Source organism: Peromyscus maniculatus, chromosome 8, assembly GCF_049852395.1.
Source record: "Peromyscus maniculatus bairdii isolate BWxNUB_F1_BW_parent chromosome 8, HU_Pman_BW_mat_3.1, whole genome shotgun sequence".
NCBI lineage: Eukaryota > Metazoa > Chordata > Mammalia > Rodentia > Cricetidae > Peromyscus > Peromyscus maniculatus.
In genome coordinates this window covers 10,649,819-10,676,902 of record NC_134859.1, presented here as the reverse complement: position 1 = coordinate 10,676,902, position 27,084 = coordinate 10,649,819, and the positions used below count along the sequence as shown (strand labels likewise).

Genomic DNA, 27,084 nt, shown 5'->3' with positions numbered 1-27,084 from the left:
TTAGAAACAGCTATGTTGTTCAAGAGGTCAAACTGGCCTTAAGCAGTCCCGTCATGCAGAAGGAAATAACCCTGTTACTGGTTTTGTGCTTTTCTATTTTTGGTGTGGTGCTGTTTATAAAAATTATTATAAACGTTATCATATAATGTATAATAATTATTATTAAAAAAATATTTATGAGCACATATTTTACCACTGAACCCTCAGCCCTGCCCAGTGTTTTGTGTTTTGAGAAATGGCTTCTTGCTATGTCTGTGCTGGCTGAATTTGAGATCCTTCTGCCTCTGTCTCCTAAGTGCCCTGGCCTAAACCATCTTTCTTTTCCTTTGGGACAGGGTCTCAAAATTATTTAGCCCTGACTGTCCTCGAAGTGGTTGTGTAGACAGGCTTCAGCTCACAGAGATCCTACTGCCTCTGACTCCCCAGTGCTGTGATTAAAGGCATGTACCATCATGCTGGAGCTAACTGTATGTTTTGATTACAGCACTTGTTAATGCTTTTATTTTCTTCTGGGAGTGAAAAGTGTTTATTCAGAACATTTTCCAGAAACATTACAAGATGTAATCTTTGTTTGCTAGGGGTTCCCAGTTGAGTAGGACATTTATCAGTTCACTTGATACAATTGGTAAACATTGTCTAATACAATGCCTCAGCCAGAACACTGATTAGGGTCTAAGAATCTGTGAGCCTTGGAAAGTTGCATGCTCATTGGATGACCTGATACTGCTGGGAACATGTAGAGGAAATCCTGTGATTTCTCCATAGTTAGACTTGAGTTCCTTTTTTTCTTTGCTCAGGGAGGCCAGTTGAGATGCTGTTGAGTCACCAGAGTCAGGAAGATGAGTACTCTAGAAATGACAAGGCCATTGAGCTACAGAAGGTCAAATGTTAACTTCCTTTAACTTACACAAATCTGTTGAAACTTGCAGACTCAGACAGTTGGGCCTACCTTGATTTGTAAAAATTTCCTTTAACAGCTGACTCTTTCTCTACAGGACGCTGGGCTTTGCATCAGGATTGCACCAAAAACTGGAATATCACCCTTCCAGAAGGCAGGTCTTTTAGAAACTGGAATTGTATAATTCAGAGTAAAATTTGTAATTCAGCTTGTCACTTATTAGAATAACAATATAAAACCCCCAAATGTTTGTCTTTATATCTTACTGTCCATAGTTAAGTAAAAAGTTACTTAAACAGGGGCAGTTTAGGATTAAAGGTGCACACCTTTAATCCTAGCATGCGGGAGGCAGAGCCAGGTGGATCTCTGTGAGTTTGAGGCCAGCCTGGACTATCAAGTGAGTTCCAGGACAGGCTCCAGAGTTACACAGAGAAACCCTATCTTGCAAAAGCCAAAAAAAAAAAAAAAAAAAAGTTACTTAAATGTATTCCTTTTTGGGGGAACTGGGGAGCAACCAGTGGGAATTTTGAGGCTGGTACAAGATATGCTGCTGTAATCTCAGCATTTGGAAGAGTTCAAGGTCATCCTTGGCTACCTAGTGGGTTTGAGACTAGCCTGAGCTACTTCAGGGCTTATCTAAAAGAAAATAGAAAAAAATGGCAAAAATAGGATAAAGGTTTTAAAGTTTTTGTTGTAATCTGAATAATTTCTCATTTTTATAGGTGGAGATCATGTTATCAGTTCTTATTTTTAAATTATTTTTTATTTTATATGTGTTGATATTTTGCCTGGATGTATGTTTGGGTGAGGGTTTCAGATCTCCTGGAACTGGAGTTACAGATAGACAGTTGTGAGCTGCCATGTGGGTTCTGGGAATTGAGCCCATGTCCTCTGGAAGAGCAGCCAGTGCCTCTGTCTGAGCCTCTCTCCAGCCCCCTTATTATCAATTCTTGAAAACAGAGAGATTTTCTTACTTGTTAAAAAATTACACATGTGCATGAGGGTTTATGTGCTTTTTGGCTTGTGGGAGTTGATTCTCCTGCTGTGATTTCTAGCAGTCACGCTTAGGTGGTTAAGCTTGCACTTTTACCAGATGAGCCATCTTGCTACCCAAGAAAGAGGTTTTTTTTTTTTTTTTTTTTTTTTTTTTTTTTTTTTTTTTTTTTTAAAGATTTATTTACTTTATGTATATGAGTGGTCTATCTACATGTATACACTTATGCCAGAAGAGGGCATCAGATCCCATCATAGATGGTTATGAGCCACCATGTGGGTGCTGGGAATTGAACTCAAGACCTCTGGAAGAGCAGCCAGTGCTCTTAACTGATGAGCCATCTCTCCAGCTCCTGAAAGAGATTTTTTTAATTGGTTGTTTTGTTTGTTTAAGTTTTAAAAATTGAGAGGAAGGAGGGAGGAGAAGGAGAGTTGTGGAGGTCAGAGGGCACCATGTGGGAATTGGTTCTCTCTTTACACCATGGTGGGTCCCAGGGATCAAACTGAGGTTGTCAGACTTGGTGGCAAATACCTTTACCCACTGCACTCTCACTGGCCCTGTTTTACTTTCTTTTGAGACAAGGGTCTCTGTAGCCTAGGCTGGACTTGAGCTGGCGATTCTCCTGCTTCAGCCCTTGGAGTGCTGGGATTCAGGGGTTTGCCATAATACCCAGTTAAAACATGTACTGCCTTTTTACTCTTAAAAAAAATTAGATTATTTTTACTTTATAAATATTTTGCTTGAATGCAAGTATGTGCACCACATATGTGCCTAGCATTTTCAAGTCCCTTGGATCTAGAATTATGGATGGCTGTAAACCACCGTGTGGATGCTGGGAACTAAACCTGGGTCGTGTTCAAGAGCAGCAAGTGCTTTTAACCACTGAGCCATCTCTCCAGCTCCTATTCTTTTATTTACTTTTTATTTTTTAAGATAGTCTCACCCGGCTAGTCTGGAACTCCATATAGCAGTGCCTCAAATTTGTAGGGATCTTCTTTCCTTTGCCTCCTAAGTATTGGGATAAATGTTTTCTTTCTTTTTTGAGACAGGGTCTCCCTTACTATGTATGCATTCCTGATTAGCCTGAACTCACAGAGATTGCCCCTTCTGCCTCTCCAGTGCTTGGTTAATGTGTGTACTACCACACCTAGCCTAAGCTTTAATTTTTATTAAAAAAAGGGGGCTTTAATACTTGATGAGTCTTTTTTTTTTTCCTTTTAAAGATTTACTTACTTATTATGTACACAGTGTTCTGTCTGCATGTATATGCCTGCAGGCCAGAAGAGGGCACCGTATCTCATTACCGATGGTCATGAGCCACCATGTGGGTGCTGGGAATTGAACTCAGGACCTCTGGAAGAGCAGCCAGTGCTCTGAACCTCTGAGCCATCTCCCCAGCCCTGCTTGATGAGTCTTACAGTCTGTGGAGCTGTAAATGCTGTGATTGATCTAAGATGGGAGTTACTAAAATCATCTGTTTTAGTAAATCTGAGATTGGGACTGGGAATTAGTGGTTTTTAGAATGTGATTCTTTTTTTTAATTTTTTATCTCCCTCTCCCCCTACCCCCGGAGCTGAGGATCCAACCCAGGGCCTTTCGCTTGCTAGGCAAGTGCTCTACCACTGAGCTAAACCCTCAACCCTTAGAATGTGATTCTTTTTTTTTTTTAAGATTTATTTATTTATTATGTATACAGTGTTCTGCCTGCATGTGTCCCTTCAGGCCAGAAGAGGGCACCAGATCTCATTACAGATGGTTGTGAGCCACCATGTGGTTGCTGGGAATTGAACTCAGGACCTCTGGAAGAACAGCCAGTGCTCTTAACCGCTGAGCTATCTCTCCAGCCCCAAATTGTGATTCTTGATTAGTCCTCTGGAATAAACCACAGGCTGAGTAGAGAAGGGAATGAACTGGAAGATTTATAGAGGTAAGTTAATGGGCTCCATGAGCAAAGTAACAGCAGAAGAGGAACGAAAAGGATGGTTGTTGGGCATTAATTGTTGTCAGTTTGTGTGCAAGAAGCCAACCAAGCAGATGTTACCTTCTTTCTGCCTAGGGGGAAAATTAATTTTTTGTCACATGAATGGATTTGTTTCCCTCCCAAGAGTATCATGAGCCTAATTATTGACATAGTTCTTAGTAACTTGAAAAGGGCATTAGGGAAGAACAGCACAATGAGGCTGCTGCCTTGCCCCTAGCTTGTTTGAATACTCCCAGCTTCTGCTTTTCTTCTTGAGATTTATTTAGTTTAGGACACTGGTTGTACTGTAGTTCATATTCACTCCCGCATTTACCTGAGATCCCAAAGAACTTTTTTCTATTTTTGTTTTTCCTAAGACAGATAGGTACTATGTAGGTTCAGACTCACTTTGAATTCATGTTGACACTCCTTCTGAGCAGTTTGTATGTGGGGGTTACAGGCATGTGTCCAATGCTTGACCCCACCCCCCACCCCCCCCCACCCCCCCCACCCCGAGACAGGGTTTCTCTGTGTAGCTTTGCACCTTTCCTGGAACTCACTTGGTAGCCCAGGCTGGCCTCAAACTCACAGAGATCCGCTGTCTCTGCCTCCCGAGTGCTGGGATTAAAGGCATGCGCCACCACCGCCCGGCTAGAGTTTGTTTTTGATACTGTTGTCTGTGGCTGCTAGCATGTGTAGAGTGTTACACCCTGTTGTGTTATCTTTTTACTTTTCCTGTCACCCTGATTTGAAAGCTATTTGAAATCCAGAACAAGATCTTAGTCCTCTTTTCTAGTTACAGAGCCCAGAGCATGATATTTGTTGACAGTATATAATGGTGTCACTTGCCCAAATAGCGTGATTCCCTTTATAAATCCTTCATCTGCTGGTTTCTTTAGAAAACTGAAGTGTCCTGCTGAGCCATTGCTATAGCCCCTCTTAAATTTTTTTTTTTAACTTTTAAAATTAATTTTTTTATGTAGAACCTTGTTATATAGCTCTGGCTGTATTGTATATAGTCCAAGGTGGTCTCAAACTTGCAGCGGTCCTACTTTAGCCTTTCAAATGCTGGCATCACAGGTGTGTTCCCTTCCCCATACGCACTTTATTATCATTATTTTATTTTGACACAGCTTCTCACTAAATTATTGAGACTGGCTTTGAACTTCCTATATAGCTCAGGTAGGCCTTGAACTTTCCTTACCACTGCCTCCTGAGTAGCTGGGATTACAGACCTGTGCCACCAGGCTTAATGTTCACACCCTTTTTTTTTCTTTTTCCTTTGCTCTTTCTTTTTATCTTTCTCTCTGTCTCTCTCTCTTTTCTTTTTGGTTTTTTTGAGACAGGATTTCTCTATGTAGCTCTGACTGTCCTGGAACTCGCTCTGCAGACCAGGCTGGCCTCAAACTCACAGATTCACCTACCTCCGCCTCTCAGGTGCTGGAATCGAAGGCATGGGCTACCACGGCTGGATGCTTTTTTTCTTTTTATTCCTTGTGATTGTAGGGGTTGAATCCAGGGCCTTATGTATGTTAGGCAAGCGCTCACTGCTGAGCTACATTCTCTGCCTTCTCTGCTTTTACCATCAGAAGGCCAGGGTTGAGCCAGTCTTGTCTTTGCCTAATAATAGCAAGTATTCCATAGGAAGCAAAGTACCTGAAACCCCTCCGTTCTTCTGTTATACATGAATACATTTATTATCTTTACTAAAATTCTGAAATGTTATATTTTCCTTGCTCTGATGACTTTCTGGTTTTTTGTTTGTTTGTTTTGTTTTGCTTTTTGAGACAGGGTTTCTCTGTGTAGCACTGGCTGTCCTGGAACTCACTCTGTAGACCAGGCTGGTCTCAGATCCACCTGCCTCTGACTATCAAGTGCTGGGATTTAAAGGCGTGCACCACCATGCCAGCTGTTTTAAATTTGTTTTTGTTTTTAATGTGGTTGAGTGTTTTGCCTGCATGAATATATGTGCATGCCTAGAGGCCAGAAGAAGGCTTCAGTTCTCTTGGAACTGGAGTTACAGATGGTTGTGAACCACCATGTGGGCACTGGAAATGAAACCTGGATCCTCTGGAACAGCCAGTGCTCTTAACCACTGAGCCATTTCTTCATCCTCTTACATTGACCTATTTAAAGGTTATAATGATTATTTAAAAAGATGTACATGGGCCGGGCGGTGGTGGCGCACGCCTTTAATCCCAGCACTCGGGAGGCAGAGGCAGGCGGATCTCCGTGAGTTCGAGGCCAGCCTGGGCTACCAAGTGAGTTCCAGGAAAGGCGCAAAGCTACACAGAGAAACCCTGTCTCGAAAAACCAAAAAAAAAAAAAAAAAAAAAAAAAGATGTACATGGAACTGAGGAGGGGATGCCAGGAAAGTCTGATTTCTGATCCCTAGCATGTATGTAAAAAGTTAATATAAGGGTTGGAGAGATGGATCAGAAGTTAAAGAGAACCTACTGCTCTTGGAAAGGACTAGAGTTAGGTTCCTAGCACACATAATGGGTGGCTCACAGCTCCCTGTAACTTCTGCTCCACAGGATCTTTTGGCCTCCACAGATACCTGCATGCTTGTACACATACACACAGATATACAGACACGCATCTTTTTTTTTCTGATTTTTATTTAATTTTATTTTATGTGCACCGGTGTTTTGTCTACATTCGTTTCTGTGTGAGAGTTTTGGATCCTCTGGAGTTGTAGTTACAGACAGTTGTGAGCTGCCATGCGGGTGCTGGGAATTGAACCCCAGTCCTCTGGAAGAGCAGCCAGTGCTCTTAACCGCTGAGCCATCTCTCTAGCCCCCCCCCCCCCCATCTCTTAAAAAAATAAAAATAAAAAGCTTACATGGCAGCACACATCTACAATCCCAGTGCTGGAGAGGTGGAGGTAGGCAGATTGCTGGAGTTTGCTGGCCAGCCATCCAGTCTGGCCAAATCCGTGAGTTCCAGGCTGAGTGAGAGACCCTGTCTCAAAAAAAAAAAAAAAAAAAAATGAGGTGGAGAAGGAGAAGCAGTTGAGGAAGAAGACACCTTATACCAGCCTCTGGCCTACACATGTCCATACACTTATGCATACACCTACATGCACATGTAAACACATAAAAGAATGTGGGTGAACAACTAGATGAATGAAATGCATAGCATGTAGGCAGTGACTTTGAGTGTCCATGTGAAAGGATGAACGGCGCTGGTTGGTCGACTGGAAAGTCACGGGCCATGGCTAACAGAGTTAGAATGGGCTTTATTAGAAAGAAGAGGGGAGAGGGGGGAGAAGCCAGGCCGGGCGGAGGGAACAGAGCAGGAACAGATAGAGGAAACACAGGAAGAGAAGTGGGGGGAGAGAGGGGGGGGTCTGCATCTGACTTTTTAAGGCAGTACATAGTCGCCTGCTGATGACGTAAGGCACCAGACAAGACCCCGAGCTGCACATATACAGAATCCTAACACCGTGTCCTCTCTGAAATTTCAGCTTCCCTCCCACTCCCCAGCCAAGGTTTCTCTGTGTAGCTCTGGTTGTTCTGGAACTTGCTCTGTAGACCAGACTTGTGCCTTCTGAGTGCTGAGATTAAAGGCGTGCACCACCACCACCACCACCACCACCACCACCACCACCCAGCTACAGTTTACTCTTTCTAGTAGCTAATCTGCCCATTCTCTTTGAATTTTTCTGTATACATGATTGATTATACCAGTAACCATTGTCATATCATTTCAGCTTTACCTCATCTTTTCTCTCCAGAGAGGTCTGGGATTAGGACTGAAGTGTCCACTTTAATCCAGTGATTATTTTCACTAGAAAGTTCTGAAGCTATCCAGGAGCACAGGTAGAGAGGCACTGCCTTGGAATAAAAGATGCTCCTCCTATCTGGGAAACTCCAAGGGATTTAGGAGCCCTGTGACAAACTGGTCAAAACCAAAGTATCAGAACCATGGTGGGTTTTTTTGTTTTGTTTTGTTTTGTTTGTTTGGTTGGTTTTTGGTTTTGGTTTTGGTTATTTTGTAAAGGGATCCTCTTGGAGGCAAGAAAATCACACACCACTGCTGATGGATCAGGGCCACAGAACAGACTCAGGAACTGAACTGCCACGCTGAGCCAGAGAATTTGAGCTTTTAAGCATGAAAGCTACAAACATCTGTGCCAAGTTACTGTTACAGTTTCCACAAATCAGGATTCAAAGATTGCCCTATGTATTCCATCATTGTCAACCAACATAGAATGTAAGCTTCAGTCCAACCAATTAGATTCATTTGTTCTTTTTGTTGTTAGGAACAGCCATAATGTTATGAGAGAACTAAAGATGCATAACAGAGTATTCCTATTGTTTAAGGAGGAGGTGGGTCAGCTAGCTATTGGAAGTTCTCCAGCTCTCTTGAGGGCTTGGGAACATGAACTTTGTTTCACCCTACAGATAAAATGGAGTCTGGAGTCAAAATGGCAATATTTAGGCCAAGGGACCTTCATCTGATTCTCAACACAATGAAAAATGGCAGATGATTATTTTTGGCAAATGGCCTTCCTCAGAAATGAACAATTGTGTCTTTCTACCTGTTAGACATTCACTCTACCAACTGAACTACATCCACACTCAGACTTTTGTTTTTGCTTTTCAGCAAATTATGGCTATTGATTTTTTTCTTTGTGCTAATACTTAATGTCTTGACATAGTATTCTAAAATGTGAATTTGTGCCGGGTGGCTATGGCCTACACCTTTAATCCTAGCACTCAGGAGGCAGAGCCAGGTGGATCTCTTGAGTTCGAGGCCAGCCTGGTCTACAGAGCAAGGTCCAGGACAGGCCTACACAGAGAAACTACACAGAGAAACCCTGTCTTGGAAAAACAAAACAAAAAACCCAAAAAGCAAAATGTGAATTTGTTATACAGTTATATTGGTTTTACCCTCTTGTGGTTGGCTCCGTTCTTGAAGGAACAAATGAGAAAAGACCCTGATGCTGTGAAGTCCAAACTCAGGACAGTTGAGAGGACAAAAGGATTTGGGTCTGTCTGTCTCCCCATCCTCTCCCCAGGGACTAAGCATGAGTCTTTATTGGCCACTGTTACTTGAGAGGGATGAAGTGGGAGGGTTGGATGGCACCCATACCAGGCTGGCCATACTTCACAGCCTTCTACATGAGGGAGAACTCCCTCAGGTAGTGGCCGATCATCTCGGGTTTGATTTCCACCTGGTTGAAGATCTTGCTGTTACACATGCCCATCATGCTGCCTACCATTTCAAACAGGATGATCCTGTCTCTCAGGTGTGTTGTTAACCCCATGGGTCTTTAACACCCATGGGCTTCTTCATGGGTGCCACCGCCTCCTTGTTTTTTTTCAGGTGCTTGAGTAGTAAGTGCTGCTTCTGCTGCAGGCTACTGTTCAGGTGTCAGGGCTGCCTCTTTCGGGCTCTGTGCAAATTCATCAGCTGCTTGTAGGACATGTCCAGCAGTTGGTCCAAGTCCACGCCATGGTAGATGAACTTGTGGAAGGTCTGCTTTTTCTTTTGCTCCACTTCAGCCATCTTGGCAACTGATCGGAAAAGGATTTGTGTTTTTAAACTGATGGAGAGAAGAGGGAGTGTCTGATGGAGGCTGAGAAGCATTTGTTACCATGACTGTTAAAAATTTGCTCCTGGTGGCTGGAGAGTTGGCTCAGTGGTTAAGAGCAAGAAATGTTCTTGCAGGAAGAAGACCTGGGTTCAATTCCCAGTACTCATATGGTGGCTCACAACCATTTATAATTCTAGTTCCAGATCTGATCCCTACTTCTGACCGCTGAGGTCACCCGGTATGCACATGGTGTATAAATACATGCAAACAAAACATTCAATACACTTTAAATAAACAAATCTAAGCCTGGGCTACAGAGTAAGTTCTAGGACAGCCAAGGCTGCCCACAGAGAAACCCCCCCCCCCCAATTTTTTATTTTATTGTTTGGTTTTTGAGACAGGGTCTCTCTGCATAGCCCTGGCTGTCCTAAAACTTGTTCTGTATAGATCAGGCTGGCCTTGAACTCAGAGATTCACCTGCCTCTGCTAGGATGAAAAGCGTGTGCCGTGGAAACATAGCTGATTTTTTTTTTTTTTAACTTTGCCTCTACCTTTGTATCTGTCTCTTAAACTCCCCTGGAGACACTCATGGGGAACGCTATTTTTCTTTTTTTATTCCTATAGTGGCACTGCCTTTAATTCTAGTACTTGGGAGGTAAAGAGAGTGGGGTCTGAGTTCAAGGCCAGCCTATTTTGCATAGTGAGTTCCAGGACAACCAGAGTTACAAAGTCAAAGAACAAAAGGTGGTTTTTTGTTGTTTTTTAAATCTTCCTGTATTAGTCCATATCTTGTGTATGTGTGAGTGTGTTTGCATGTCCATGTGGAGACCAGAGGTCAACTTCAGGTATCTTCTCTAGGTTGCTTTCCACTCCCCCTGTGTTTTGTTAGATTCTCACTGAACCAGGGCTTGCAGTTGGGGCTCTGCTGTCTTTCATTAATGAGCCTGCAGTCTCATTATTCAGTCCCCCCTCTGTATCTCTCCTCCTCTGGCACTGGGGTTGCAGGTGTATGCCACCACGCCCAGCTTTTATGTGGGTCCTGGGGAATCGTAGGCCTTCATGCTTACACAGCAAGTGCTTTACCCACTGAGCCATCTCTCTAACTCCACTAGGCAAACATTCTACCATTGGATTGTATTCCCAGCCATTTCGTTTGTTTGTTTATTTGTCTTTAAAAGGTGAAGTGGGGGTGTAACTTGTTAGCAGAATGCTTGCTTATTATGCCCTGAGGCTATGGGTTTGGTCTCTAGCACATCCAAAACAAAACACACCTGGAGGGACTTATGTTCTCAGACTTTCAAAGACCTTAACACAGAATTCAAAGGCCAAGGGTGCTGTGTCCTTATCTGTGGAAAGTGAGGGAACCTATTTAAAACCAATGTCACCCAATATTTCTCCTTTGGATAGTGAGCAGAAAGCACTGTATGCCTGATACCCCCAAGGCCAGTCTTATCCCTACTACCCCTTGATTTGAGTTTCTACTATTAAAATGTGACTGAAAAACTGCTTACTCCAAAAGAAAACAAATTTTAAAAATGCTTATTTTCATAGGGCATGGTGTTGTATACCTATAATTCCATCAATTCAGATTTCCTCTGAAGCAAGAGGTTAGTAAATTCTAGGACAGTCTGAATTACATAGTGATATTGTGTCATAAACTAACAGGCTTACTCTCTAGCTAGCTATTTTCTTTATTTCTGTAATTAGATTTTATTTATTTGTATGTATGTGAGTTTGTGTACATGTGTGTGATATCTGTGTAGGTGCCCACAGAGGCCAGAAAAGTGTTTAATTTACTGGAGCTGCGTTGCAGGCCTTATGTGAGTGCTAGGAAACTTTTTTGGGTTCTCTGGGAGAGCAGCAAGCACTCTTAACTGCTGAACCATCTCTTTAGCCTCTCTGGGATTCATCTGGTTATTCATTCATTGTCCTCTGTCATCAGCTCTTTGAGCATGCCTCACTTTTGAGAATAGCTCTTAATTCTGGAAGTCGTTTATTTAACAAACTCTAGATTAGGTGTATGCATCATAACATATGCAGAAGAAACTTGTAGTAAGATTGATGTTATAAAGGACTTACTAATAAACTTGCTTAGGAAATATTAAATTACAGAAATAATTTAGCTAAAGGAGCATTGCCTCCTGGAAGATAAGTAGTGTACTGACCAGGTTTGTTAGAAACTATTGGAAAATTTTGTACCATAATTGAAGCTTAGGGTTTACTGACTTAAAACCAGCCATTAGGCCCACCCTCATATCAAAGAACATGTTCAGGGATGGCTCAAGGGGGCAGCACAGGGCCACAACCATCATCAAGGCCTGGTCTGCCATTAAGTCTCCTGAGCTCTTATCAGGAAAAATATAAGTCTGCCAACTGGGCACGATAAACCTGAGTAACAACTCCAGAAAGAACGATGCTGACATACTTTTCATCCTCCCGCCCCTCTCCCCTCTCTTTTTTTCTAACACTGGTGTACTTAAGAAATAATTCTGTCGCCGGGCAGTGGTGGCGTACACCTTTAATCCCAGCACTCAGGAGGCAGAGCCAGGCGGATCACTGAGTTCGAGGCCAGCCAGAACTACCAAGTGAGCTCCAGAAAAGGCGCAAAGCAACACAGAGAAACCCTGTCTCGAAATACCAAAAAAAAAAAAAAAAAAAAAAAACCAAAAAAAAAAACAAGAAATAATTCTGTCAATATCAAGATATAATTCTGGTAGTATCTTTGCTGTGTCTCGCATCTGTCCAAGTGGCCAGACTTGCAGTCTCTTGTCTCTGTTTAAATTGTTCAAAGTATAACCTGGGGCTGGGACTGAAAGAGATTTAAGTATGACAATGTATGTGGAATATATAAGCCTAAGGTGTATATAAATTAGTAAAATCTTCTATTCGATGCCAGACTCTTGTTATTAGAGAGCTTTTCCTTTATTAATCTCTAGGTATACAGAGTGAATTCTCAGGAGACATAAAAAATGAGTTGTCATCTAAAAAATGTACAAGCACTTATAAAAGGTCTTATTTAGCCTTACACTAACTAGAGAAACGCTTCATTGCTGAGCTGTGTCTCTAGTCCTTTTTAAATTTTAATCTTAGTAAATTTCTAGCCTGCCCTTGAATTTACTTTCTGGCCCAGGCAAGCTTTGAACCTGCCATCGTTCTGCCTTACTTTTTGAGTAGCTAGGATTACACACCTGAACCACCATTATGTCACTTTTAGATGTACACAATATGTACTTTTGATCATACCTACTTCCCTATTACCCTAGCAGATCTCCCACGTTTTGTTTGTTGTTTTTGAGATAGGGTCTTGCTATGTAGCCCTGTCTGGCCTGGAATACACTATGTAGACTAGGCTGGCCTCAAATTTGTGGCAGTCCTCTTGCCTTAGCCTCTTGACTGCTGGGGTTACAGCTGTGCACTACCACATCTAGCTTGTTGTTTTGAGGCAGTCCAGCTGGCCTCAGACTCCTATCTTTCTGTGTCAACATTGTGATTTTGGAATTACAGGTGTGTGTAGTCATGTCTTGCAGCTTGACAGTTTTAGAACTTACTAATTTCTTATAACTACCTTGCAGAATTGTTACTACAAAGAGTAGAAACTCAGAGAACTTAAGTAGCTGTTCCCGAGTAACTCAGCTGGTATGTGGTAGAACCAGGGTTTGCTGCTGGTTGTGAACATTGAAAGCCAGTGTTTTAACCACTGCCACATCCACGTGCTGCTGCCTCTTGTCCTCTGTGTAGCCAGTAGACTTCTCAGTTGACTGGCTGATTTTAGCTTTCATTGAGTGAGGCTCTAGAGATCATCACTCAGCACACCATTTCAGCTTCTTGTGTGTGGTAACAGCACACATGATGGACTACTATGCAGAGAGGATGTCTTGGCATATACCTGCTATTAGATTTGGTGAACTCATTTTCTAGAAACTTTCACGTGGAGAGATTCCATCTTCAGATCATAGGATAATGTAGAATGATAACTGAAATGTGTATCTAAATGAATAGTCATATACTGCATTCATGTAAACAGCAAATGACTATTGGGTTGGAAAGAATCTACTAGTCAGGAAAATAACACAACTCTGGAAATTTCCGGTATAGATCAAATAATTCAAGGCAGCAGCCTGTTACCTCTTTCCCTCAATCCTGGAAAGTGTCCTTGAGGAGCTGAAATGTCTAGAAAACTTTCCTAGAAATCTAATTGAAGGTTCTTCTGCTAAGTAATCACTGTGTCACTATTATTTCTTTCCTTTTAAATATGACTATGAGGTATGTTATGAATAATTTTTTGCTAACAGTGAAATTTACGAATGATTATGAATTTATCTTAAATAAGTTTTGTTGAGGATATAGATCACTTGATAGAATGCTTGCCTTGTATGTGTGAGGTTCGGGGTTTGATCCTCAACAAAAATAAAAGTTTGATTGGATTAAAGTTCATCCCTGTATATTGGTCTGTATCTGAGAGTCTTTTTAAAAATACTTTTTTATTTTTAATTATGTGTATGTGTGTCTGAGTGTGTTTGTACAGTGCCTGCAGAGGCCAGAAGAGGCTGTCATATCCCCAGGAGCTACAGTTGTGAGTCACCCAACATGGGTGTTTGAATCTGAATTCCGTTCCTTACCAAGAGCAGCATGTGCTCTTAGTTGCTGAGCCATCTCTTCAGCCCCTGGGAGGCTTCTTAGCAAACAAAAAGCTTCATGAGTCTATACGCAGGTGTGTGGCTCTTCCTATGAGACATAGTTGTCCATATGTAAATCAGCCCCTATTTGATGAGAGAACACAGTTGAGGATCCCCTCCTAGGGACTCCTGGTGCCTTGCTTATTAAGGTAGGAAGTGAAAACATAAGTTGGATGTGCAGTTCCTCTGACAGTTCAAGTATAGGCTGCGCTAAGAAATTCACCCCTTTGACTCTCAATCCGTCAGCTGTTCTGTGTGAAACAATAAGAACTTAATATTGTTTTATTCCCCCATTCCTCTTACACTTTCCAAGCAGCATATTTTCTTTCTTTTTTTTTTTTATTTCTTAATAAATTTAGTCATTTTTCAATTTTATGTGTGTTTTGCCTGTATATGCACCTCTTATATTCCTGGTGCCTGAAGGATTCAGAAGAGGGCATTGGATCCCCAGGAACTGGAGTTCCAGGTGGTTGTGAACTACCAGGAGGGTATTGGGAGTTGAACCCCAGTCCTCTCGAAGAGGGAGCAAGTTCTCTTAATCACTCGCCAGGCATCTCTCCAGCTCCGTCAGCATACATTTTTAGAAGTAGGTGGGACTGCTTAGATTTTTAAATAATCAGTATACAATTGACACACAGATTCTTGTTTGTTTGTTTTTATTTTTTTGAGACAGGGTTTCTCTGTGTAGCCCTGGCTGCCCTGGAACTCACTCTGTAGACCAAACTGTCCTCAAACCCAGAGATCCCCTGCTTCTGTCTCCTGAGTGCTGGGATTAAAGGCATGTGCTACCACCGCCAGTCTGGCACACAGATTCTTGTAACTAAATCTTCTCTTTCAATTGCTATGGTAACTAGTGCTATAGAGATGTGAAGACCCTATTGTGACCTCTAGTGTAGGAATGCCCCCAGAGTTACTTACTTGATTGTCCACCAAGGCCTGATAGGTCTGGCTGCTTCTCCCCAGGCACCAAGTGTTGGGGTGTGCCACCTCCCCCTTTGGGACCACCTGGGTTGCCCTCTTAAAAAAGCAGGCCTTACCAAGGAACAATCATCTTGGATTGCATAACCTAAATGAGCCAAGGTAAGCTTTTGAGGGACAGGAAGTAGCAGCTCTCAATCTTTGTATGTATGTATGTGTGTATGTGCATGTTGGAGGCCAGAGGTCAACACTGAGTATTTTGCTTATTTCTTCTCTATTGGTGAAATTATTATGGCCACTCTACGTAGTTAAAAGGGAGGTTTATTTTGTGGGGTAACTCACAAGTGAAGGGATAGTTTACAGGGTCTGGGAAAGGTGTAGCGCAGTAGGTGTTCTCTAGAGAACTCTGCTCGATCTACCTCCAGCGTCCAGGGTCCAGGAACCAAGAGAGCCAGTGCTTCTGGATCTCAGGTCTTCAGGGTCCTCTCTTGGCCCCGCCTTGTAGGCGTGACAGTTACCGAGGCCTCTGGGGGTTGGAACTTGCAGGTCAAAGCTGGAATGGCTGCCCACTGCACTTCTCCACCTTAGTTGTGTTTTATTTTTATTTTCCTTTGGTTTTTTTGAAATAGGGTCAGGGTTTCTGTGTAGCCCTGGCTGTCATGGAACTCGCTCTGTAGACCAGGCTGGCCTCAGACTCACAGTTCTACCTGTCTCTGCCTCAGGGCATTAAAGGTGTGCTCCACCACCGTCCGTTCCCACCTTAGTTTTTGAAACAGATATTCTGACTAAACTTGTTGCTCATTGATTTAGTTAGGCTGGCTGGTCAGTGTTTCTCCCCATTCTCTCAGAATTGAGGTTACAGAGTGCCATTGTTTTTATGTGAGTCATGTGGATCTGAATGGAGGTTTTTTTTTTTTTCCCACTGAACAGTCTCCTAAGCTCCCAGCTCTTTCAATGGAAGTTTAAGCATTTATGTTTCTGAAATCATGGGGTCATATTTTCATCCTGAAACAACAAGCTGTGTTATAATACCTTCACGGTTATTATACATACCCTCGGTTTCTGTGTAGCCTGTAGTCCATGGTAATGCCACACTAACTCTCACATGCATGAACCAGTGAAAATTAGTTAGGGACACAGGAGGAATCTCTTACATTCTGAATGACTCGAGTTTAGTGTTCTCTGTCTCTGTCTCTGTCTCTCTCTCCCTCTCTCTACCTCTCCCTCTCTCTCTCTCTGTCATTACATTAGACTAAGAAAGCAACACCAGCCCTCTGAGATTGTTTGTTTCATTTTAGTTTTCTTTCTTCCTTTTTTTTTTTTAAGATTTATTTATTTTTATGTGCATTGGTATTTTGCATTTCTGTCTGTGTGAGGATGCCAGGTCCCCTGGAACTGGAATTAGAGACAGTTATGAGCTGTCATGAGGGTACTGGGAATTGAACCTGGTCCTCTAGAAGAGCAGTCAGTGCTCTTAACTGGTTGGTGAGCCATCTCTCCAGCTCCCTGCTTTAATTTTATTGTTAGTCGAACATTGCTCAAAAGTGACTTAGACTGGGTAGTAGTGGCACATACCTTTAATCACAGTGACACTCAGGAGGCACAGGTAGTTCTGTGAGTTCAAGGCCAGCATGGTCTACAAAGCCAGTTCCAGGACAACAAAGGCTGTTATACAAAGAAACACTGTCTTGGGGGAAAAAAAAAAACACCAAAACTCTGTGCTGCTGTTATAGAGGACCCAGGTTCAATTCCCAGCACCCACATGGCAGCTCATAACTGTCTAACTCCAGTTCCAGGGGACTTGACACCCTCAACACCAATGCACATAAAATAAAATTGAAAAAAAAATTCTAAACTTAGACTACCGAGTATCCAGATCTGTCATACTTGTGACCTGCTGCTCTGTCCTCTACTTTTTGCCCTGTAGGAATAGTTAGCTCCTAAAGCTTTTTGGTCTTACTTAGAGAGGAAAGTACCTGGGAGCTGGGTTTGCGGAATAATTCAGAGTCGTCTTAATTGCTGACTCTTTCCCTCCATCCCAAAATGTGATTCTCAGTTGTTGTTGTTGTTGGTTTTTTGTTTTTTTTTTCTCAAGACAGGGTTTCTCTGTGTAGCTTTGGAGCCTGTCCTGGAACTCACTCTGTAGCCCAGGCTGGCCTCAAACTCACAGAGATCCGCCTGCCTCTGCTTCCCGAGTGCTGGGATTAAAGGCGTGAGCCACCACCGCCCGGCTTGTTTTTTGTTTTAATATCTTTTTTTTTTTTTTTTTTTTTTTAATTTCATGTGTGTGTGTGTGTGTGTGTGTGTGTGTGTGTGTGTGTGTGTGTGTGTGTGTGTGTGTAGTGTATTTTGGTCCTATAATTTACAGTTCTTGTTTTTAGAGAAGCTGAAGCTGCTATAAAAGTGACAGTCATTGTGACTATCCACAGGGTACATAGTTTTAAGCTTGCTCAAAATTGTCAGATTTTTTTTTTTCTCTTTCTTTTCTCTTTCTTTTTGTTTTTTCTAGATGGGGTTTCTTGGTGTAGCCCTGGCTGTCCTAGAACTCACTCTGTAGACCAAGGTGGCCTCCAACTAGCAGAGATTTGCTTGCCTCTGCCTCCCAAGTGCTGAGACTAAAGGTATATGCCACTACCTGCCCAGCATTTTATTTATTTATTTATTTATTTATTTAAAATCAGAGTTTTTTCTTAATGGTTATCTAGGGTTGACTCCCCCCCACACACACACACACCACCACCACCACCATTTCTTTTTTGACAGGGTTTCTCTGTGTAGTTTTGGTGCCTGTCCTGGATTTCACTCTGTAGACCAGGCTGGCCTCAAACTCATAGCTATGCAAGGGTGTGTGTTTCATAAATCAGACTCAAGTTTTTGTCACTGAAGTCCTTACTTTTCCAGGATTTCCTGTCTGGTCTTGCTCTTTATCAAGGAGTTGATAGTCATCTATTCAGTGAACTGTGGGATTGAACTTCTACAAATCAAAATGAAGAAAGCATGACATTTATGTATCAGATTATCTGAGGAATGAACAGCAGTGCCAGAGTTCAGAGATCTTGGGCCATTCATTCTAGAAACTCAAACTGTTTTCTTAGATAATGTGGTTTCCTTAGAGTGTTGAGAGGCTCCTGTTATCAAATGTCTTGTTGGGTTAAAGCTGATCTTGCTCTCTGTTGTACCCAACATCCAACACAGCTAAGCCGAGCTGAGCCAGCATTGAGGAGAACCTGTATTGTAGGTTTTCTTTACTGCCTTGGTCACATGTCTTACCTTGAAAAGAGCAGATGTTGCCATTTTCCTCACACTGCTGCAGAGGGGCTGAGTTTTATGGTATGTGTCCAGAATCATCTGAATTGGCTGGATTTCTCATGCTTCCTTCCTGCTTGTTTCAATCACCCAGCTTCTCTTTCTTAGTTTTTGTGTTGTTTGGGACAGGGTCTCATGTATCTCAGGCTGGCCTTGAACTCATTTGTATCCAGGGATGACTCCTGACCCTCCCATCTCCACTTCTCAAGTGCTGGCTTGTGCTATCGTACCCAGTTGACTAAACCCAGCTGGGGATTGAACCCCAGAGCTTTCCCAGTTGTTCATTCTTACCAACTTTCTCAATAAGAGAGAAGCATTTGAGGCAGCATTGCATTTCATACAACATTTTCATGTATGGTATCTCATTTTAGTTCTCACAGCATATTTGAGAAGGTAAAGCAAATTTTGTTTGCCTGTTTAATTGATGAGGAAACACAGCTTCAGGAAATTATGACTCACACACTGCCAAGAACTAATTAGTATGGAGAGCTTATCTCTCAAACCCAAATATTTTTATCCCTAAAGATCAGGCCCTATATTTGGAGTCAAGCTGCCCCTTCCACTCTTGAAGATAAGCTGGGTTTCTAGTAATAATTAACAGTAGGTAGGAGTCCAGAAGTAGCTTCAGCACACTGGCAAATCCACTCAGCATGTCCCTCCAATACAAGGTAGTAGCTTATCTAGAAAATAGGTCACATAGTCTCTGTACATCCATTTGCTAAAAGGGACGTAAAACTGGCCCTTGATATTTAGTTAATTTAAAGAAAATCTTTTAATTTCTCGAGGAGGAGTTTTTGGGGTGTGCTTTGTGTGGGTGAATGTAGGCTTGTTTGGAGGTGAGATGGCACCTTTTTGAGAATTGGTTCAGCTACCCCTGTGAGTTCTAGGAATTGAACTTAGGTTTTCAGGCTCATGCTCAAGCATTTTTACCCTGAGCCATCTTACGAGTTTATGTGAAACTGATTCTTATAAAAATGCTAAATTTCATTCTCCCTGCCTCCCCTGGCAGTTTTGTATTGTTTTGAGATAGGATCTTGTATGTAGCTCAGGCTAGCCTTGACATTCATAGCAATCCTCTTGTCTCCACTCTTCATGTTGATGTTTCTTGGTTGTCCTGGCATGGTCTGATAAGCTCATCCAGAAGTGCCTAATACTGTTTCCATTTCCTAAGGTTGCTAATGTGATCACGTTGTACACAGTAAGCATACATAATTATTTGTCAGTTAAACTTGGAAGGTAAAGAGAACAGAGAACTAGATCTGAAGTTAAAAATCAGATCTCATAGTGGTTAATTTAGTGTCATGGTACCCATTTATACACCCAACACACAACTTTCATTTAGCTTATATGCCCAGTGCATTCTGTGTGTACATTGTAATAGTTATAAGTCAGATTGGAGGCTCCATAGGCTTCTGTGCTGTGATATTGGACCCTGATAAATGTGAGTCTTCTGGTTTAACTGGGGGCAGTCATATATAGGGTAGCATGGTACCATTTCTATATAAGAGTGAAGTCTTGAGCCATAGACAGCCTTCAAGGAAGCAGGCAGGGGATTCACAGTGATGGTGAGAACCTTGGTGCCCAGCAGAAATCCATTCAAAGAGAGACTCATGATCAAGTCTTGGTAAAGAACGCTAGGAGCAGCCACTTAACCTCCCTATGCATATGGGAAAATGACAGTGATTCATATCGTGGGCATAAACTCACTGTTGCTGAGTGTCACTACCCAGTGAGTCAGGCTTGCAGCATTGTTCTAATGCCAGGGAGCAGGTCACCTTGCCATTCCTTTTCTGTTACCTGAGCTCAGCAACCTGCTCCTTTCCTTCAGTGCAGAATGAATACCAGACGTCTTTATTATTCTTTAGATTATCAGATGGGAAATGACCATAATAGAGTCCTTAGGTTACATTTCTGCCTGGCAGCAGTGCTCTGAATTACCTGGCCTTGTGAAATTTGCTAGAGTCAGTCTCCATGAAGGAGAGTTTCTTTGAATAACATCCGTTATTTCAGAAGGTCCTAGTGCTTTCACAGTGCTTTACCAGGAGCAGCAGATTTGAGGTAGATGTTCTAGATCTGCTGTGTGGGTACCTCTTGCTGGAAGTCTCTCATAGGAACTTGCTGCTTCACTCAAATTAGGTATTAGAATGAAAACAAGTAGCTGATTGGGAAAACAGTATGGAAATTATGGAGTAGCAGTTTTTTTGTTTGTTGATTTTTTTTTTTAAGAGGGGTGGAGTGGGCTGGGGCACAGATGACCTTTCTGCTGCAACTTGTGGTAGCAGAAGGGCCAAGGACTGGTTTCCTGTTGACTAGTTCAGAGCAGATCTTAGCTAGCTTGCTTATGCCAACCAATTTCTGTCTCTGGGTTTCCTTTTTACCCTTTCCTTCCCTGCATTTCTCTCCTTCCTTTTTCGCTCTTTCTTTCCAATAGGACAATGCTACTTTACATAAACGAAACAGCCGGTTGGCTAATTTGTCCAACAAAAACTATGAATGAAGAGTTTTCCAAATTCCCTCCCTGTCATTTTTAATGTACTTATATGATGATGTAATCCCTGCTGGGCAAGCCACACCCCTGGCCCTGTACAGTGCTCTGCTGTTTATATATAGTTGTAGTCAGTGGTTTGGATTGATTTTTGGTTTTTTGTTGTTTTTTTTCAAGACAGGGTTTCTCTGTGTAGCCCTGGCTTGTCCTGGAATTCACTCTGTAGACTAGGCTGGTCTCAAACTCACAGAGATCTGCCTGCCTCTGCCTCCCTAGTGCTGGGATTAAAGGCAAGCACCACTACCTCCCGTTGGATTTTTTTTTTAGATGTAGACTACTCTATGCATGATCACAGTTGGTCAGTTTGTCAGGGAGGTGCTAGCTTTCCATTGTTTACCATCCTTTCAGTAGCTCAAGCCTTGGCTGTTAGGCTGTGAGATTTATTTTCTTACTTTGTAGTATGACGATTTATTATTATGGTACAGATTGCTTTGAGCAACTTTTTTAAAATTTTATTTGTTTTTATTTTATGTGCACTGGTGTTTTCCCATGGGTGTCTGGTCCTCTGGAACTGAAATTACAGACAGCTATGAGCCACCATGTGGGTGCTGGGAATTCAACCCGGTTCCTCTAGAAGAGCAATCAGTACTCTTAACCACTGAGCCGTATCTCCAGCCCCCCCCCCCCCCCGCAATTTTTAAGGAGTATATCCTAGAGTGTACAGGTCAGCAGAAGATTTAGAATTGTAGCTTTTCAGAGATTGAAGATAATTGTTTCCACTGGGACAAGGTAGCCTCTTAGTATCACCCTTCATGGCCACTCCCTTGAGGAATGGTGACTAGGCAACAAGAATGGACACAGGTGGTCCCCTGGCAGTAGTCTATGTTGGTTGAATGTGGTAACTGAGCCTTTCTGGGAAGGGAGCTTTTAGACATCTTGAGGACTCAGTATTCTTCAAAGGGAAATAAGTAAATTGTATTTGGAGTTTAGAAAACTATTGAGGTGATAGACAGCAGGCTATTAGTATTATTTTATTGTTTTAAAAATACATACTGTAAACTGGGTGGTGGTGGCGTGTCTAACCCTGAGCTACACCCCTACCTCAAGGGCTGTTCTTACACCTAATTGTATCGATTGTAGAAAGTGCTCACTAAAGAAGTACTAATTGGGGTAGAAAATTAAGTTTTCTTTTTCCTTGGCTCAATTTGGCCAGTTATGGCTCCAGAGTTGGAATTCTGTCTTTATGAGTGCCTTGATTAGTTAGTGATGTTGTGTCATGCTGTTCCTCTAGAAAGTTCCCCCTTTGTGTACTGCTAGGGTACAAGTCTCCAGAGATGAAGAAATTGTCGTATTATGGGATTGTATTTCCCTTGCTGACGAAAGTTCAGCCTTGAAGTAGGCAATGGGAGTTGATCAGCTAGCTCTTATTTCATGCAGCCCAGCAGAGTACAGAATAGACTGGGGACAGTTTGCTAGGTGACTCCCTTGACGGTGTCTCAGGCTTGGTGAGCTGTTGTGCTCAGCCTGGCTTAACTAAACTCCAGCCAACGCTCTGCTCCTGCCCCTCTCACCTGGTAGCCCACAGGTAGGACTGTGTGGTCAAGTGGGAAGCCTTGCATTGCTTAATAAGCTGAGAGCTCCTGAAGCTTTTTTTAAACATAGCTTTCTTTTATGTCTTTAGTAGCTTTTTATTTGTGTATAATTTCAAACATGCAGGAAAAGAACCCAATAAGACTAGTACAAGGAACTTTTGTAGCCTGGCGGTGGTGGCACACACCTTTAAAACCAGTACTCGGGAGGCAGAGGCAGGCAGATCTCTGGGAGTTTGAGGTCAGCCTGGTCTACAGAGTGAGTTCCAGGACAGCCAAAGATGTCACACAGAGAAACCTTGTCTGGAAAACAAAAATAAAATAAATAACTTTTGTTCACCTTTTACCCAGCCTGTCAGCATGTTGCCTCCTTTGCTGTCTTCACATGGATGCATACCTACACGCATTCTTAGGAAGTGCTGAGAGTAGTTGCAGACAGCCTGTCACTTTCTTCTGAAAGCCAGTGTGTACTGCCTGAGAACAAATTCAGCATCATTGTAATTCTGTTACCTAACCCATTGTCCATCTGCATATCTGTCCATATTCTGAAATGGTTCCTGTAATGGCAGAGCTTTGTTGTGAAAAACAATCTTTGAGATGCAGGGGTTTCTCCTCAGTTGTTTGCTTAAAGCCAAAAGACATTATTCAGTCACCAATTTCTTGTGTCTCTACAGGACCAGAGTGAGGGCAGCACGAACTTCTTACTCAGCAACAATGACTTCAGAAGTGGAGACCTCGGAGGGGGTAGATGAGTCAGAGAAAAAGAACTCTGTGGCCCCAGAGAAGGAAAACCATACCAAGTGAGTGATAGCAACTGGCTGCTTCTCATCGGGAGGGTCCAGCACCTGTCCTGACGCCTGCTTGCATGCCTGGTTCAGTCTGTCAGTGGTTCTTGGGCATGCTCATCAGCCCTGAGCTGTGTAGACCCTGGGATGTTTGGTTGCACTGCAGGACCCTGTCCAGCCTAGACTGTTCTACTCTTTGGTTTTCTCCGTTCTGTTACCCAAGGAGACAGGCCAGATGCTGGGAGTGCTGAGTCAGTGTTTCAGGGTAGTTACTTTTCTCTTCTTAAAAACCAAGTGGTGCTAAGCATGATAGTGCTGCACCTTGGATCCCAGCAGAAGCAGGCAGATTTCTGAGTTGGAGGCCAGCCAGAGGGAGTCTACAGAGCGAGTTCCAGTACAGCCAGGACTACATAGACAGACCCTGTCTTAAAAAACAAACAAAAGAACAAACCACCAAACCTAAGTGGTTTTTCACTTGGGCTAATGAGGAATAATGAGAGGCAAAGCTGGTTCCTTTTACAATGTCATCTCCCTACCAAATGTGGGATCTGAACTTTGCTCTAGGGCATGCCTTTACCTGCTAATCTCTCTAAGACTCGTTACTGGGTCCTGCCCTGAATTTTTCCTAGCCTCTCATTAGACTCCTGTCATTGGCTAAGTTATTTCTTATATCTTAAAATAATTGCTAATAAACCAAGTCTCAGGATGTGGGTGATACAAATTAATCTCCTAAAAACAACCAAACTAACTGCAGAGGATAGACCACAAGAGAACCAATATTTTCTCATTTTAACAGATGGACTGTGTAGATACACAGGAGTTGTATCATACTTTTCTACCTTGTCCATTTATTAGTGTAACTTTAGCCTGTGTGATTCTGTTAAATACAAAACTGGGAGACAGAGGCAGGAGCATCTCTTGTTCGAGTTCTACAGACCGAGTTCTAGGAGCTCGGGCTACAGACAAACCCTGTCTTGAACCCCCCCCCCCCCCCAAAAAAAAAAAAGAAAAAGAAAAGAAAGGAGGAGGAGGAAGAATACAAAACCAAGATCTTGGTCCTTGTCTCATCTTCCCACACCTGGGCCTATCCACATAACATCCTGAGGATTTGGTCCCTCGTTGGGAGGAAGGCAGCCTTGTGGGCTGGATTAAGTTTTGTTTCTTCAGCCACTAGGTGGCCACAGAAACCAAAACATCCTTCATTTTAGTGCTTAGTAACATGTATACTCATGGGTCCAGACAGATTGGGGAGACCATAGTAACCTTTGTGCCCTGAGGTTTTTGTGGCAGGTTGTCACATCTGCTTGCCCTGTGCTCACTGACAAGGCTCACCTGTTCATGCCGGACTGGTGTCTGAGCAGCTCCAGCTTCTAGTCTGTATCTGGGGTCTAAACTGACTTTTGACCTTTAGTGCTTTCTGAAGAACTGGAAAGGGCTACTGTCTCACACACAAAACTCATCTCTACAGAATGGCAGACCTCTCTGAGCTCCTGAAAGAAGGGACCAAGGAAGCACATGACCGGGCAGAAAATACTCAGTTTGTCAAAGACTTCTTGAAAGGAAACATTAAGAAGGAACTATTTAAGGTTTGTGTCCTCAATCAGATGGGGTTGGATTCTAAACTTTAATAAGGTGGGGTGGCCTTACCTGGCTGAGGAAGTTGCCCTGCAACCACTCTAAGGGAAAAAATGCTGAATCTTTTTCTTGGAGACAGTCTGGCTATCTAGTCCAAATGGGCTCTAACCCTGGATCTTCCATCCTTAGCTTCCTGAATACTAGGGATGAAAAGATATGTGCCTCCATGCCCAGCCATGTATTTTTTTCCCTGTATTTAAGCTGTGGCTGCCCTAGCCTAAATGAACTAACAAAAATATGTTTGCGCCGGGCGGTGGTGGCGCACGCCTTTAATCCCAGCACTTGGGAGGCAGAGCCACGTGGATCTCTGTGAGTTCGAGGCCAGCTTGGGCTACCAAGTGAGTCCCAGGAAAGGCGCAAAGCTACACAGAGAAACCCTGTCTCGAAAAACCAAAAAAAAAAAAGAAAAAAAAATATGTTTCATTGTCTTCAAGAAGTTATCAAAGCTTCCTAGGTGTGTCAAGTAGTTCACTATATAAAAAGGGGGTCACAGTTGGGTCTTTGGAACTGGACAAAGTGGCTTTTGTCTTGAGTTACTCTTAAAACATGGTAGGTTCCAAAAAAAAAAGCTGGGAAGTGGTACACACTTTTATTTTTTTTTAATTTTTTTAAACTTTATCTTATATGCATTGGTGTGAAGGTGTCAGATCCCCTGGAACTAGAATTATAGACAGTTGTGAGCTGCCATGTGGGTGCTGGGAATTGAACCTGGGTCCTCTGGAAGAGCAGCCAGTGCTCTTAACTGCTGGGCCATCTCTCCAGCCCCATTGGCGCACACCTTTAATTCCAGCACTAGGGTGGCAGAAGCAGGCAGATCTCTATGAGTTTGAGGACAGCCAGGTACACAGGGAAACCCTGTCTCGAAAAACCAAAACAAAACATTGTGGGTTCTAGAGCTGCTGGCTTGGCTTATAATCCTCTCCCACAATCTCCCGTCACCCTCACAGCTGGCCACTACCGCACTTTATTTCACATACTCAGCCCTTGAGGAGGAAATGGACCGAAACAAAGACCACCCAGCCTTCGCCCCCTTGTATTTCCCCATGGAGCTACATCGGAAGGAAGCACTGATCAAGGACATGGAGTATTTCTTTGGTGAAAACTGGGAGGAGCAGGTGAAGTGCTCCGAGGCTGCCCAGAAGTATGTGGATCGGATCCACTATGTAGGGCAGAATGAGCCGGAGCTGCTGGTGGCCCATGCTTATACTCGTTACATGGGGGACCTTTCAGGAGGCCAGGTGCTGAAGAAGGTGGCCCAGCGGGCACTGAAACTCCCCAGCACTGGAGAAGGGACCCAGTTCTACCTGTTTGAGCATGTGGACAATGCCCAGCAATTCAAGCAGTTCTACCGAGCCAGAATGAATGCCCTGGACTTGAATTTGAAGACCAAAGAGAAGATCGTGGCAGAGGCCAACAAAGCCTTTGAATATAATATGCAGGTACTGAGCACTGACCATGGAGCTTGCTCCATGAGATTATGACCATGGATGCATGAACTTGATCTTTTAGCAGTAGGATCAAAGCCAGAGCTTTCTTGAGAGCCATTGGTAGTATGACAAATGAGCTCCTACATGCCCTAGAGAAAGGTGAGGGAACCAGTTAGTCATCAGAGAGCATGAGGACAGTGTAGCTCTCAGATGGAGGCCTGGTTTGAGGCCTGTGGCTAGTGATGGAAAGGGCAAAGCTCCAGCATTTGAAAGGTCTGAAAAGAGAGCTATCTCCTTCTCTCACACTATAGGCTAGGATTGGTGAATGGGCAATTTCCTCATTTTGTAGCAAAGATAGGAAAAATATTTAGCATGAAGCCTGATTCATTGGGAAGCCTTAGGTAGGGCTATGAGCCTCAGGTAGGGCTGATGATGCAGAAGCCATTTCTGACCCCAGAAACCCATGTCAGCCCTCAGTGTCAGAACAGCAGTGGAGTTTTAGCAGCAGTCACCTGAACTTCACTAAGAGGTGCAGGGGGAGTTCTTACTTTTCTGGCTTGGTGTTCTGATCAGGTGTATCTGGGCTCTAGCTTCTCAATGGGTGGTGAGTAGCGGGTAAATTCTGAGTCTGCCTAGTTCAGGGATGGCTCAGTTGACTTCTGCTCCTCAGATATTCAGTGAACTGGACCAGGCTGGCTCTATGCTGGTAAGAGAAACCCTGGAGGACGGTTTCTCCGTGCATGACGGGAAGGGAGATGTACGAAAGTGTCCCTATTATGCTGCTCAGGCAGACAAAGGTAAGTTGTGGGTCCTGAGCTTAACTAACATTTCTGGAGCAGGTGTGTCATTGCTCTCCACTGATGCCA

General features: G+C 43.1%; 1 protein-coding gene and 1 pseudogene across 3 annotated transcripts in view; one reads left to right on the top strand and one right to left on the bottom strand.

Annotated features, from left to right (window-relative positions):
- Positions 1 to 27,084, top strand: part of Hmox2 (heme oxygenase 2) — a 29,139-nt gene that overhangs the window by 1,149 nt on the left and 906 nt on the right. The window contains exons 1-5 of one of the 3 annotated variants that reach the window (XM_016003217.3): positions 1,001 to 1,052; positions 23,046 to 23,171; positions 24,625 to 24,742; positions 25,739 to 26,230; positions 26,889 to 27,015. In XM_016003217.3, coding sequence (XP_015858703.2) covers positions 23,086 to 23,171; positions 24,625 to 24,742; positions 25,739 to 26,230; positions 26,889 to 27,015 — 823 coding nt within the window. In that variant the 5' untranslated portion in view covers positions 1,001 to 1,052; positions 23,046 to 23,085. Of the gene's footprint in view, positions 1 to 1,000; positions 1,053 to 14,955; positions 15,154 to 23,045; positions 23,172 to 24,624; positions 24,743 to 25,738; positions 26,231 to 26,888; positions 27,016 to 27,084 lie in introns of those variants that run through there. The other 2 variants (XM_006984688.4, XM_006984687.3) reach the window with 2 other exon arrangements.
- LOC102926225 (small ribosomal subunit protein uS19 pseudogene) lies at positions 8,899 to 9,577 on the bottom strand (annotated as a pseudogene).